Raw genomic sequence first — 13,680 nt, 5'->3', positions numbered from 1 at the left:
CGCAATAGCACACAACCCAAGTGTTTCATCAACTACTTACCCTGGTAAATCAATGACCAACCTCTCCCCTCGGCAGAGCAACAATCAACCACTCACTCCGGCAAGCCATCCGTCTCATCCAACGCTTCCCCACCTCCCACCATGTGTTTTACTTTAGCATACATAGCACATAAGTGTACCACTCAGTCAGCATGTAGACCAGTTAGCCGCACGACCACGTCACCTGCCACACGACTACACTACTCAGTTATCTTTCACCCTTTCCCTGGTCCTCCACTCTCCAGGCTCAATATCCTCACTACGTTTATGGTAAGAAATGCGGGGTATCCACCAAAAATACCTGAGCACAACATCAATAATGCAATGTTTTTTCTATACTTCTCCCTCCTTGTAGACAAATCTAGCCAGGGAGAAGTGGCGGGACACCGTCAGAGCCTGACCCGACCACTAGTCCACTGTAGCGGGCACTTGTACCGGCTGTATTGGCTTCTCTGCCGCCTGTAATTAGACTGAGTGTGACGAATGTCTGACCTGCTTGTAATGCCCTCACATGTGGCTGGATGGTGGTTGGCGACGCGGCTGTGGTGAGGTGAAGACGAGAGGGGTGACGTGGTTGATGTTAGGTGATGACACAATGATGACGCGGGTGACATGGGGTGATGACAGGATTGTGGTGTGGGTGTGGTGATGTGATGACAGGATTGTGGTGTGGGTGTGGTGATGTGATGCCAGGATTGTGGTGTGGGTGTGGTGATGTGATGACAGGATTGTGGTGTGGGTGTGGTGATGTGATGACAGGATTGTGGTGTGGGTATGGTGATGTGATGACCAAAAAATCATATTCATGTTGTCATGGTACGACAAAGTGATGATATGACTGTGTAAAACTGTAATGATAATGCGATTATCGTTTTGCATGATGGATGATGAGTGTGTTAACAGCATGATGGGATACTGTGATGATTGTAATGAAATCATCGCATGATGATGTTAAGACGATGGTGTGGTTATACTGTGATGACAAAAGTGTAGTGCTGATGATGTGGTGTAGCTGTGGCATGTTGAAATGTTAGTGAACTATTAGGGAGACTGAAGTGAGTAAAACTTGAGGTAGTAAATTAGTAGCGTGGTGTCTGTACTGTGACATCATGAGTCTGGTTGTGAAGCAGGGAAATTGTGGTTGACTAATGATGTTAATGAAGTTTGTTGATAATGGCAGTATGGTAGAATATAATAGCAATAGTGGACGAGGAAATGCACAGGTGAGGGCAGTGGGCGGGAGTGATGGCAGTGGGCGGGGGTAAGGGTAACAGGCAAGGGTGAGGACAACGACCAGGGGTGAGGGTAACTGGCAAAGGTAAGGGCAACAGTCGGGGGTGAAGGCAACGGGCGAAGTTGAGGGCAAAGGGCAAGGGTGAGGGCAACAGGCGGGGGTAAGGACAAGGGGCAAGGGTGAGGGCAGTGGGTATGGTTGAAGGTGGCCCGGCAGGGGTTAGGAAGGGTCGGCACCGTAACCCCTCTACTCCAGAATGTGTCATGGGAGCCGGGCGGCGGGGCACGGGGTACCCCGCCCTCTGTTCCCCCGTCACTAAGGTCGGACTACCCTGGCGTTCGCGTCACCATGAGATGACAACATGGCAAGGGTACAACCATGGTCTACTCTCCTTCAAATGCGATGTGTTGGGATTTTGGTTGAATGCGGAGGCAGGGATGGGGTGGGCGTGTGTGGGCAGGGCCGTCGGCGTCGCGTGTTCAGGAAGCCAAGAATGTAGGGAGCGGGACACAGGGGTGGTCAGATACCCCTCAGGGATGGTAGCCTGGCCGTGTTATTCTGTATGCGGCGCCCATTCCTCCCACCGTCATCTCTACGGGAGGGTACCTACTGTCAAGTTGCCAAACGCTGATTATATGGAAATTAGACCAGGACTTGACGGGGGAAAATCTTAACAAGAGTCCGCCTTAGGTGTAAGTAAAAATGCATAATCCGATCCTACAAACAAGTAATTTTGATAAGAAGGTATCACGCGAATGTTCGTGTTTACCGAAATATCTGAAGAGTGGATGTAGTCGCATTGAGCCAATGAACGGACGGCTGCCAGACCACGTGACCGGCGCGGTGCTGCCCTCTGTGTTCAGGTACGGCGGCGGGCAGGCTGTTGCTCACCTGGCTTAGTGGTGAGGTGAACAGTGATCAAGATGGAGAGGCGCAGAGTCGTCCACACTCGCGAGGATTCAGGAAATTCCTAGTGTCCTGTTCGTACTCTAGACCGAAGTAGTGTCTGGCGGTGGTTGCGTGTAGAGATGTAGGAGTATCGGGAGGAAGTTATGGCTGAGGAAAGATTTTGAATTATAATGTCCATTTCGTGCCATATGTAACTGTAGTTGTGTATCCAGAGGTGAGGTTGTGCTTTCGTGTCAACAGTGTTAAAGTTGACAGTCGAGTGTGCCATTTGGTGTACCGGGTGGACCAAACTGCAGACGAGTGGCGGCCGACATTGCGTGTGCGGCAAGTGTCCTGGCGAGATGAGTGGCCCAGCGGCCAGTCGGTAGTGGTGGGCATAACCAGCTCACTGACAAATAGCTACTGGAGCCCCGTCTGGCCAGCTCAGCGGCCTGGGCGCACCACGGACCCAAGCCTCAGTCTCAACCCATGTGCGAGGAACCCTATCCCGAGCTGCCCTATGATCCAAGGTGGCTGCCACACGCTCCGCTGGGGCAGCCGACCCGACACCGCCCGTTAGGATGGCAACTCTAGGGCTCTCAAAAGTCTTCATTCTCGATAAGTACTTTACGGAGCTCCAAAAATTCTGGGAAACGGAAAAGAAACTTCAAGGTGAGCTGTAATGTTTGTATTAGTGCATGTTTACGTTAGCTTGAGCCTGGCAAATGCTTGCTGCCATAAGAGGACCCGCTAGGTACTGTACACACTGGCTAGTGAGGCGGAGTTCTTCACGAGCCACATGATTGACAACCACTTATTAGGAACTCCTGAAACTACCGTAAGCCCAGTAGCCGGCTTCTGGCTATCTGCCCTTTTGCCTTCCAATATTTTTTGATAACGAATCTTTGTTCATTTTCTGTTTCTTTCCCAGGTTCACTGTTGTTTATTTTGAGGGTACTATTACACATGCAACACTTATTCAACACAAGATCAGCTTCAATCATTTCTTTCTGTACGGTCGTTGTCCTGTACGTAGGCGTGAACCTCAGACTCTTTACTTACATCACGTGGAAAACGAGACATCACAGACTCGTCTGTTTGTGGCGCAGATAGACAGACCTTTCTCTTACATCACAATCGTGGGAATATCTGCCCAGAAATTTCCACGTTTACACTTCTTCCAGCGTAACATGTTTCCCTCTGTTTTCACTGCTCAAATTTGTGTGGACTTCCAAGAACAAACTTTCCATCACAAAAACCGAATATATTTCATGATCGACCTTGAGTAGTATTTTCTCGTCACTCACAGTGACGGACAGTCTGTCACACATCTAGCATTAGTGACCTAATAAACCTGCCAGGCTCCTTCAGGCAACTCTTCCGCAGGCTGCGGAAGTGTTCCATTGAGACCTGCTGGGCCAAAAGTCTCCTGTTATCGAAGGTGAAGTAGAGCCGCTCGCAGCAGTAGATAATTAGGGATTGTGGAATTCGGGTATTCCAACAGTATCATAAACAGTTAGAGATCCAAAATTGATATCCCACTTTGCATGAATACTAGCGGATGAATTCTATCGTAAGATATCATAATCAAACTGAAAAAGAAAAGATTATTCAAAACCAGGATCATTCTCTGCGATAACAAATAAGGGATTAAAGATATGTCAGACGGACACGGTCGAGAGAGATTGTTTTATATCAGCCTTACAGAGTTTCAGAATCAGATTACAGGATGTGCCTTGTTAGGGGATGCGATTTGATAGGATTTAATGTGGTTTATATTTGTTCATAACTTTTACATAATGATTGTTTTTATGTCAGCATTGAAATCTCTTGAACAGTATGATAATTACCAATGATTACTTTCTACTGGAGAGTTGAAGTTTCCATAATATTGGCTTATTCGTGAATTACTTGCGTTTGTATTTGCTTCCATATTATGTTTTTGTGGTTATTATCTCATGTAATGAAAATAGGAATGTGTGCTTGGGATATACATCGGTCATGTGGCAACCACAAGCTTATCTGTACACTACTGGTTTGAGACGCTGCTTGTACAATTCAGCTGGACTTACTTTGGTATAGGTCACAGAGCTGTAAGGCTGCTCGTACCGTTCCGCACAATAACTTGTTGAGAGACGCAAATGACCAGGGCCCAGCCTGCATGTACGGTACTTGCATGTCTGGTTGATGGTGTGTGACGTTGAACTGTTGTGTTCCGTTCAGACAGAAACTCCAGTTTTGATTTCGCTTCAGAGTAGTTTGCAGTTACAAACATTACGTTGATAGATTACGCTTGACCCAGGTTTTCACCTCGGACAAGTGTTCTTTGCTGGTTCACGTTATCTTGCGACTTTTAACTCGTTCACCTTACACAGTGAGAGAGGTATGTCACGGTCAGCAGACGTTGTTTTCTTCCACAATTGAGTGATAGACATAAACGAGATCAAACACCTCAATCCAAGTTTCTTGTGGGTAACAAGAGACTTTTGACACTGATATAACTTTCTTTTTATTTTTTTGAGTCACTTTTGCTTCATTGGTAACTTTTTTTTATTTCAATTTTCCTGATCTTTTCGCCTAAAGTACCTCACGAGAGAATTACATAAACTCAAAGCACACGGTATTAGTGAAGAACTCTATACATGGCTCAGAGACTGGTTTAACGGAAGAAAGCAGCGTGCAGTATTAAATGGTGAAGCCTCAGATTGACTAGACGTATTGAGTGGTGTGCCACAGGGGTCAGTCCTTGGCCCAATTCTTTTCATAATATGAATTAATGACCTAGAACTCGGTCTCATATCTAAGATCTTCAAATTAGCTGACGATACTAAAGTAGGAGGTAGAGCTGTAGAGAGGTTGGACTGCGAAATAATCCAGAGATCTTAACTTACTAGCAGAGTGGTCAGACTGATGGCAAATGAAGTTTGATGTAGACAAGTGTAAAGCTATCCTCTTTGGAGACAAGAATATACGGTACAATTACAAACTATTCGGAAACTCTCCAACTAAAGTAATTGAGAATAGAACCTTGTAATTGTCATTAGCATCAATTTAGAATACACTAAACAGTGTCAAGCAGCAGGTAAAAAAGGCAACCAAATGTTAGCTTTCATAGCCAGGAACATAGATTACAAGACACCAGAAACAATCTCACACTTTATAGTTCTCTACTAAGACCACACCTAGAATATGCAGTCCAGTTTTGGTCCCCAAACGATTAAAAAGACAAGGAAAAATTAGAGCATATACAAAGACGCACGACAAAATTGATCTCATCCCTTAGAAATCTGGCATACTGAGAGAGTTAGCACTAAAACGATTGGATCTCTTCCCCCTCAAAAAACGTAGACTTCGCGGCGACTTAATCCAAATGTTGAAAATTCTGAACATATTAGATAAAGTAAACCACGAGCATCTTTTCGAAACACAAGAAAATGCGGTTACCAGGACAAATGGAATAAAACTCAAGGCTAAAAGATGTAGTACGGACGTGGGAAAAAGCTTCTTTTGCTATAGGTATGTTGAGCACTGAAATAAGTTACTATCAGACGTAGTGACCTTCAAAAGTAGTTTGGACAAATATTCTATAAATTTATATATACTCAGAAAAACGCCAGAAATAAACGTATAAGCGACAGCGGTAACGGCGACACTAGAATGCTAATGTGCAGCAGCGCGGAGTCTGTGATAGCTTGAAAAACTACTGAGAGGAATTTTTTTCTTTTTTGTCAGGTTATATCTTATTTTTTCTTTTTTTCAGACAACCCATTTGTAGGCCAATCAGGCCTCCTGTTGTCTGTCTTTCTCACGTAAACTCACGTAACAGTGAGGTATATCCACACGTCAGAGCTCCTCTTCCATCTTACTGCGTTACTCCTGCTACAGGTGTCCTTCCAGGATCGCTCACTCTGGGGTTGATTAGCACATATCCTTCGCCCATGAGTGGATTTCTATATCTTCCAGAGTTCAGTAGACCAGAATTTATATCCTTAGAGCTAATGTGCCCATCATGTTGAATACTTCGCCATTCATTAGATCTGAACATCTTAGAGTCCTTCAAAAACGAGTGTATCTATATCTATAGCAGCAGCAGCCGGGGAGGCAAGCACCATCACACGAGCTCCAGCCAGAGGGTAAGATACCCTTATGCGGTTCAGGCATCAGTACCAGGTTTACCAGAGCTACGGATAATGCACTATTCCTCCGGATGTTGTAGTGGTATCAGAAAATTTTGAGATACTCCTCGGACGGTTCTACAGTCAGTATCCTGGGAGATGCTCATCAAGATATCGTAATGGAAGACCTATCTCGCAGCCAGAATGTTTCATGAGTTTGGCAGAGCTTCATGTTGTGAGTTATGCATATAAGAACCATCAACGTGTTGGCTACACAACGATAGAAGAGAGGAACCGGCTCTGCGTACCCGGTTAGTCTGCCTCTGTGATTACTATTTGTATGTTACGGGGAGAGAGTTTTACATTCGTGTTGCCCTGTCTCTTAACTTTGTATATATGCACCACGTCCTCTCTCATTGTATATATATATATATATATATATATATATATATATATATATATATATATATATATATTTTATACTTTTTTCGCCGTTTCCCGCGTCACTGAGGTAGCGCCAGGAAACAAAGAACCACCCAAACACACATATACACACATATATACATAAACGTACAAACATGTCCATATACACACATATACATAACATATACACATACACATGCACATACATAGACATATATACACATGTACATATTCATACTTGCTTGCCTTCATCCATTCCCGGCGGCCACCGTCCCCCCAACGCACACACACACACACACACACACACACACACACACACACACCCACACACACACACACAGAGGAAACAGCATTGCCGCCCCTCTGCAACAGTAAGGTAGAGTCAGAAAAACAGACAACAAAGGCCACATTCGTTCACACTCAGTCTCTAGCTGTCATGTGTAATGCACCAAAACCACAGCTCCTTACCCACATCCAGGCCTCACAGACCTTTCCATGGTTTACCCCAGGCGTTTCGCATACCCTGGTTCAGTCCATTGATAGCATGTCGACCCCGGTATACCACATCATTCTAATTCACTCTATTCCTTGCACGCCTCTCGCCCTCCTGTATGTTCAGGCCCCGATCGCTCAAAATCTTTTTCATTCCATCCTTCCAGCTCCAATTTGGTCTCCCGCTTCTTGTTCCCTCCATTTTTGACACATTATCCTCTTTGTCAACTTTTCCTCGCTCATTCTCTCCATATGTCCAAACCATTTCAACACACTCTTTTTTATTACCACACATCTCTCTTACCCTTTCATTACTTAATCAAACCACTTCTCATCGCATACTGTCCTCAAATATTTAATTTCCAACACATTCACCCTCCTCCGTACAACCCTATCTATAGCCCATGCCTCGCAACCATATCATATTGTTGGAACTACTATTCCTTTAAACATACCAATTTCTGCTCCCCAAGATAATGTTCCCTCTTTCCATACATTCTTCATCGCTTCCAGAACCTTCACCCCCTCCCCCACCCTATGACTCATTTCCGCTTCCATGATTCCATTCTCTGCTAAGTCTACAGGTGCACCAGTAAAGTTCAGCAGCCAACTCATCTTCACCAACTTACCTGAGCAAGTTTCGTCCGCGTACGAGAACAGTGACGTCCACCGCCACAACTCACCTCCTTCATACCTATACCGTATAACCATCTCTCTCCCGAATCTCCTAGTTCGTTGTAATTATTTTCTTATTTCATAACACCTTGTTCTTCCACTTTGTTTGCTTATTGTAGAAAAGATATTTTCTGTTATCAACACTGAAAATAGGTGTGGGTGGCTGCTAAATCTGTGGGGATCACGCCAGGTTTATCCTGGAATGTAAAACATTTAGTTGTTAGTTTGTTGTTCTGACCCGCCCTACGGGCCTGATGGAAGATGTAAGAAATGTGAATGACATAATGTATAAAGTTCATGAGCAAGTATAAGAAACTATTGTATCATGATTGTGAGATCCCTTCAAGGATCAGCGTAAGAGACACCTCCACAGAAGCCAAGGAACTTAACAGAGCACTTGATGGGGTCTCCGCCCTCTTTAAAGTGGGTTCATTATACTTAGTAATTATAGCTGCCATTGTTTACATTGTATTGTTTTGGTGTGGACACAATAGACGGGAGGAGGTGCGTGCTAGCGGCATTAGTATTCCCAGGTGTGTGCAGGCTACAGTGGTCAAGCTACTGCCTCGAACACGTGGTCACTCACTTCCTGTGTTAATGTGTCAACTAACGGGACAGGGGAAGACGAGGGAGGACAGGAGCTCTCGATGCTTCACACGGTCACACATACAGACGGCGACAGCATCTGAAAGTCTGCAAGTATATCTTCTCTGTGCCATGTAAACGCACACTAATGCCAGGATATATGTATGCTAATCCACTTGAACAACCCCTAAGTTCACACGTAAACACAACATCCTCCCCTAGTTTGAAAAAAAAATCCTTAAACACGTGCACACACTCTTACGAAAACACAAGGACACGCATAGATACGTGAGCACACACACACACACACACACACACACACACACACACACACACACACACACACACACCAGCCCATGCTAGGTACCCATTTATCAACCAGCTCCATGGGAAGGATGAACACCTGGGTTGGATGTCGGTTGACTACCGCGCCCAGAATTTGAACCCATGTGGACCCAGGACCGAATGTACCCGTGCTGACTCATGGTCAGTGACACTGTACTACGGAAGCCTGTGTGTGTGTGTGTGTGTGTGTGTGTGTGTGTGTGTGTGTGTGTGTGTGTGTGTTTATATTCACATTGGCCTACGTGATGCTGGTAAAAACATGTCGCAGTCGTTACTATCTTACATAGACGGTAAGAAAAGTGAGCATGAGAAAAACTAGCTGGCATTAATTTCAACTCTTCAGATGTCTGTAGACTCGACTGTTGGAGGAAGAATGGTTATAGGAAGAGAGAAAGACGGAAGAATATGAAACAGTTTTGCTGTACAAGAAGAGAAAGTAACATAACGGTCATTCCTCGTGTAGCCGGTTTCCACACAAAACAACGGGAAGCAGCAGCCTGAAGCGTGCCGCTATTCCAGGTCATATGAGCTGGGACCCCCTCAGACAGCTCACAATATCAGTCGCTAAAATAAAGCTTACAGAACAAAGGAACACAACATCATGGCGGATGGAAAGTTTCTTGTAGATAGTTGTTTACAGGGAAAAGGGAAGGCGCGGGAAATGGCGAACAGCAAGAATATATATATATATATATATATATATACATAAGTGAAGGCAGTGGGGCCACCCGTGAAGACAATCCCTGCCTGCTAGCTGCATAGCCAGGTCCTGCGCGCCGCGCCGCCCAGCCTCACATGAGGGTGGCCATGATGTCTGTTGGATGCCTCCTGGATCGATGCTTGCTTGCCATCACCCTTTGGTCTTCTGCTTATTCCGTCATACCTCAAGCGACGTGTATGGTTCTGCTAATCTCTCTGCCTCCTGTCAAAGCTCCCCAGAAATAGGGCCAGAGTACTGTCGTCAGAATATCATTGGCAAAGGGGCGTAGCCAGGGCATCGTGGCCAAGGGCAACGTGATCAGTGGGTTGTGGCCAGGGCAACGTAGTCAGTGGGTTTGGCCAGGGCAACGTGATCGGTGGGTTGTGGCCAGGGCATCGTGGGCAAGGGCAACGTAGTTAGTGGGTTGTGGCCAAGGGCAACGTAGTCAGTGGCTTGTGGTAAAGGGCAACGTAGCCAATGGCCGTGGCTAGGGCTCCGTTATTGGAAAGCCGCGGCCGAGGACCCCATGGTTCAAGGGCCTTGGCCAGGAGAAGCATGGCCAAGGCTCCGTGGTCATTGCGCCTTGGCCAGGGTCACCGTGACCAGGACTGAGGCGGCTCGAGGGAAGTGTGTTAGGGCAGCGCCTGGAGGTCGAGGCCAGTAAGCAGTGGATGAATGTCAGTGATGAAATGATTCGGCACCTCCTGCCCCTCTCTAACGGCCTCTCCTGTCCCTCCCTCAAGGTACCTCCAGCCCTTCTTTCAATGGAACACCTGCTCACCCACTCTCGTCTTGTCCACCTCCTTCACAGTGCTTCCCGCCCCTCCGTCATGTCACCTCTCGCCCATCCTTTCCGACACATCCTACCTACCACCCGTTGAAATAACCCTCTTCCCCCTGTCCATCCTCATGGTACTCCCTGCTCTGTCGTGGTACCCTCTGACCCTACCCTCACAGCATTGTTTCCCCCCACCATGGGTAACCTCTGTGTCCTTCCGCACGAGACCTTGAAACTCTTCCTCACGAGGATATCTTGTACCTTTTCCCCACGATAATTTTCACCCCATCCTGAAGGTACCCTGTTTTCATTCATTATGATACATTTTCCTCCTTGGACATCATACTTTGTGCCGTTCATCACCGTACTTCGTAACCCATCATCACGGCATTTCCTGAACGGTCTTTCCCTCACTATAGCTAATATGTCTTCTTCACTGTACCCACTGTCCACCTCACGGTATCTTCAGCCCTTATTTCAAGGTGTCTCACGCCCATACCTTAACACATTTCCTGCCCCATCCTTATATCATATCATTTGTTCCCATTGTGATACCTCCTGTCTCTGCCTTAAGGCACCGCCTGTATATGCCTTGTGGTACGCCATATCTCTACGTTATGACGTCTCGTACTTCTGGCTCGTCACTTCTGCATCTCACACTTTTATTTTGTGTCCAGAGTACCATGGCCGTAGGGTAAAGTCTGCAATGTAAACCAGACTAAGATATATGTACTAATAAGAAAGGAAAGAAAGTTTTCTTGATCAAGATAAGGCTTTGTAGAGCAGCGTTGCCTTCGGGAGAGATGTAGTAGAGTATGGGAAGGAGAATAAGAACATCATCGCAAAGTAAGGACACAGGGAGAGCAAATGAGAATATCGATTACGGTGAAAAACTACAGCACAGCAAGTGACGCTAAGAGAGACGGTGATGGCTAGCTTTCTCTCCCGTCAGCCACACAGTTGTTTTGTGGCCGAGTGATGAACCAGTGCATTCCATCCCCTGAGCTGCATCGGAATATCTTCTCCACACAAATGGCATCTCCGCATGATTCGAACACAGCTAAATATTGGTCAAGAATCATAATGGTAGACCATGTATATGGCTCGATGGTCTGCTACCATGAAAGTTAGATAGTTTACATGCTACGCCCATGTTTATGAGGACCTGGAGTAGTGTTAACATTCCGTCAGGGTTTCTCTGTATTATGTATGTACAGGTTGAACGCGAGAGAAAACGTGGTGGTGGTGGTGGTGGCGGGGAGTAGTTTGTGAGGCCGAGGGCTGGGGCACGTCGCTGCCCCTCCCACTAATCGCCCCTCAGCCTTGCCTCACTCCGTCTCATTCTATTTCGAGCTTAGTATCTTGTACATCATAAACACAACACATAACCTCTAGAGAAAGAGCAAAAATTCCTGTTTTGACCGACAGCAGCCTGATACAGAATAAGTTGGGTTGGATGTATTACCTTTTGTCAGTAACTTACCAGCAAGCACTGGACGACGAAATGGCAAGGTAAAAGATTTCTATAACTTTGAATTTAATTAGTTTTTTTTTCGTCTGTGCCTTCTCGTGGAGCTGACTTTCATCACAGTATCTGTGACTCATTATACTGCCAGCAGACCAGAGGGTGATCGTGACTTGCTTTCATACTCCCTTCAACCGGCCGGGCATTCCCAGCCCTCCTTTCATACCGTAAGACTGGCGCATCATTTGATTTAAGGATCTCCATTGGCTACTCAGTCACTTGAATTTAGTTTTTGTTCACCAGTTGTATCCATAAGACAGTTGCGTTACTGGTGTTAACCAGGTTCAAGCAAAGTACGAGCAAAAAGACCACTTTAACCAGACATCTTTAATGTAAAAACTGTTCTATGTTGTGAACTGACTCTCTCTCTCTCTCTCTCTCTCTCTCTCTCTCTCTCTCTCTCTCTCTCTCTCTCTCTCTCATTGATATCCTGCAATAGAACTTACAACTGCCGACATTGTAAAACGCACCATGTTATCATTACCGGAGCGTCCCTCCCGGCAACTCATGTTACTATAACAGGGACACATTACTGGAAAGTTTTCTCATCTCTACCGCCGCAATACAATCTCTTTGGATGGGTCAGAAGGAAGAGCGTAGGCCTAAGTGATGATGGAGGGTTACCGAGTTGGGGGTCGCCTTGTGAGGCTCAGGTAGGCTGTCACTCAGACCCACCACGATGAAAGCTTTCTCATTACATAGCAGACAATGATGTATTCGTAGTTGTAGGTGGAGGGCGCAGTGGTCAGAGCCCGGCCCACAAGCGGAACAGCAAGATAGGAACACTAAATTTTCCGCCCATGTGACCTCACGACACATGTCTCGGATTCTCTAGTCACTTGCAGTACTTGGCATCATCTGCCCTCGTTCCTGATTCACAAACAGTTGAGAAGAATGAGTGGTAACCTGTGGCAGACATCAGGGAGATGTTGCAAGCGACACACTGCTGAGACTGTTGAGGCCTTAGCTCCTGTTAGTGATAAAGTTTGCTGCATCACCACCTCACGTGGGGGTTAGTTGGGGGGGGGGGGGATTGACTGTGTCATAACCCCACACTACTGAAAGATATGACTGTTCCACGCCCTCACACCACTGGAAGGGTGGACTGTCTCACACTCGCACAACACTGGTAGGGATGACCGTCTCGTACCTCTCAAACCCCAGGAAGAAATGCTCTCTCTGTGCTCACAGTGCTAGATAACATGATGATTATGTGGTACGCTGCTCATACGAATAAAAGATTGAGAATACAGCTACTGTGCCACATCTGGCATTAACATACGTCAGCCTGGCCATACCTAGTCTGCAACCTGCCTGCAACCTTAAGTCATCTGCAGCTCGAGTCATCATACTTAACATATCACAGGCCATACCTACCCTACTATACTTGCCATGAGTTGTCCAAAAATGTTCCTATATTGGACAAGCAAACTTTGTGTTATCAAGGCATATCAACACCTACGCAAGAGGTTCACTTCAGGCAGATCACTACTTATGCAAAGGGTTCACTTGAGATCACTGCTTATGGAATAGGTTTATTTCAGATAGATCACTGGATATGCAAGAAGTTCATTTTATGATCTGTGCACTTAGTAGCATTATTTTGATGTTTTCTCTTATTCACCAGCAAGCTTCAAAGAAAGGAGATTAGCAAGTGCGTCGGCACTCACGGTGAAAGTTATAAGACATGAGTCTATCGAGCCTGTGTCCTAGCTAAGCTTATCGCACCTGTGTACTAGCTGAACTGCCACACTTACACTGATGTAAAAAGACTCTACTTGGTAATCACATCGCCAAGAGGCAGTATGAGAGAGTGAGATTCTGTGATAGATGTGCCTGTGTGTGTGTGCATAAAATTAGTTTCGTGGTGCATGTCTGAGG

General features: G+C 46.0%; 1 protein-coding gene across 1 annotated transcript in view; it reads left to right on the top strand.

The window, feature by feature from the left end:
- The first annotated feature begins 2,164 nt into the window (after positions 1–2,164).
- Positions 2,165–13,680, top strand: part of dachs (unconventional myosin-IXb-like dachs) — a 167,333-nt gene continuing 155,817 nt past the window's right edge. The window contains exon 1 of the mRNA XM_071684210.1: positions 2,165–2,833. Coding sequence (XP_071540311.1) covers positions 2,743–2,833 — 91 coding nt within the window. The 5' untranslated portion in view covers positions 2,165–2,742. The remainder of the gene's footprint in view (positions 2,834–13,680) is intronic.

The sequence above is a fragment of the Panulirus ornatus genome, chromosome 37, assembly GCF_036320965.1.
Source record: "Panulirus ornatus isolate Po-2019 chromosome 37, ASM3632096v1, whole genome shotgun sequence".
NCBI classification, from domain to species: domain Eukaryota; kingdom Metazoa; phylum Arthropoda; class Malacostraca; order Decapoda; family Palinuridae; genus Panulirus; species Panulirus ornatus.
The sequence above is the reverse complement of the archived record's forward strand: the minus strand, read 5'-3'. Positions and strand labels throughout refer to the sequence as shown.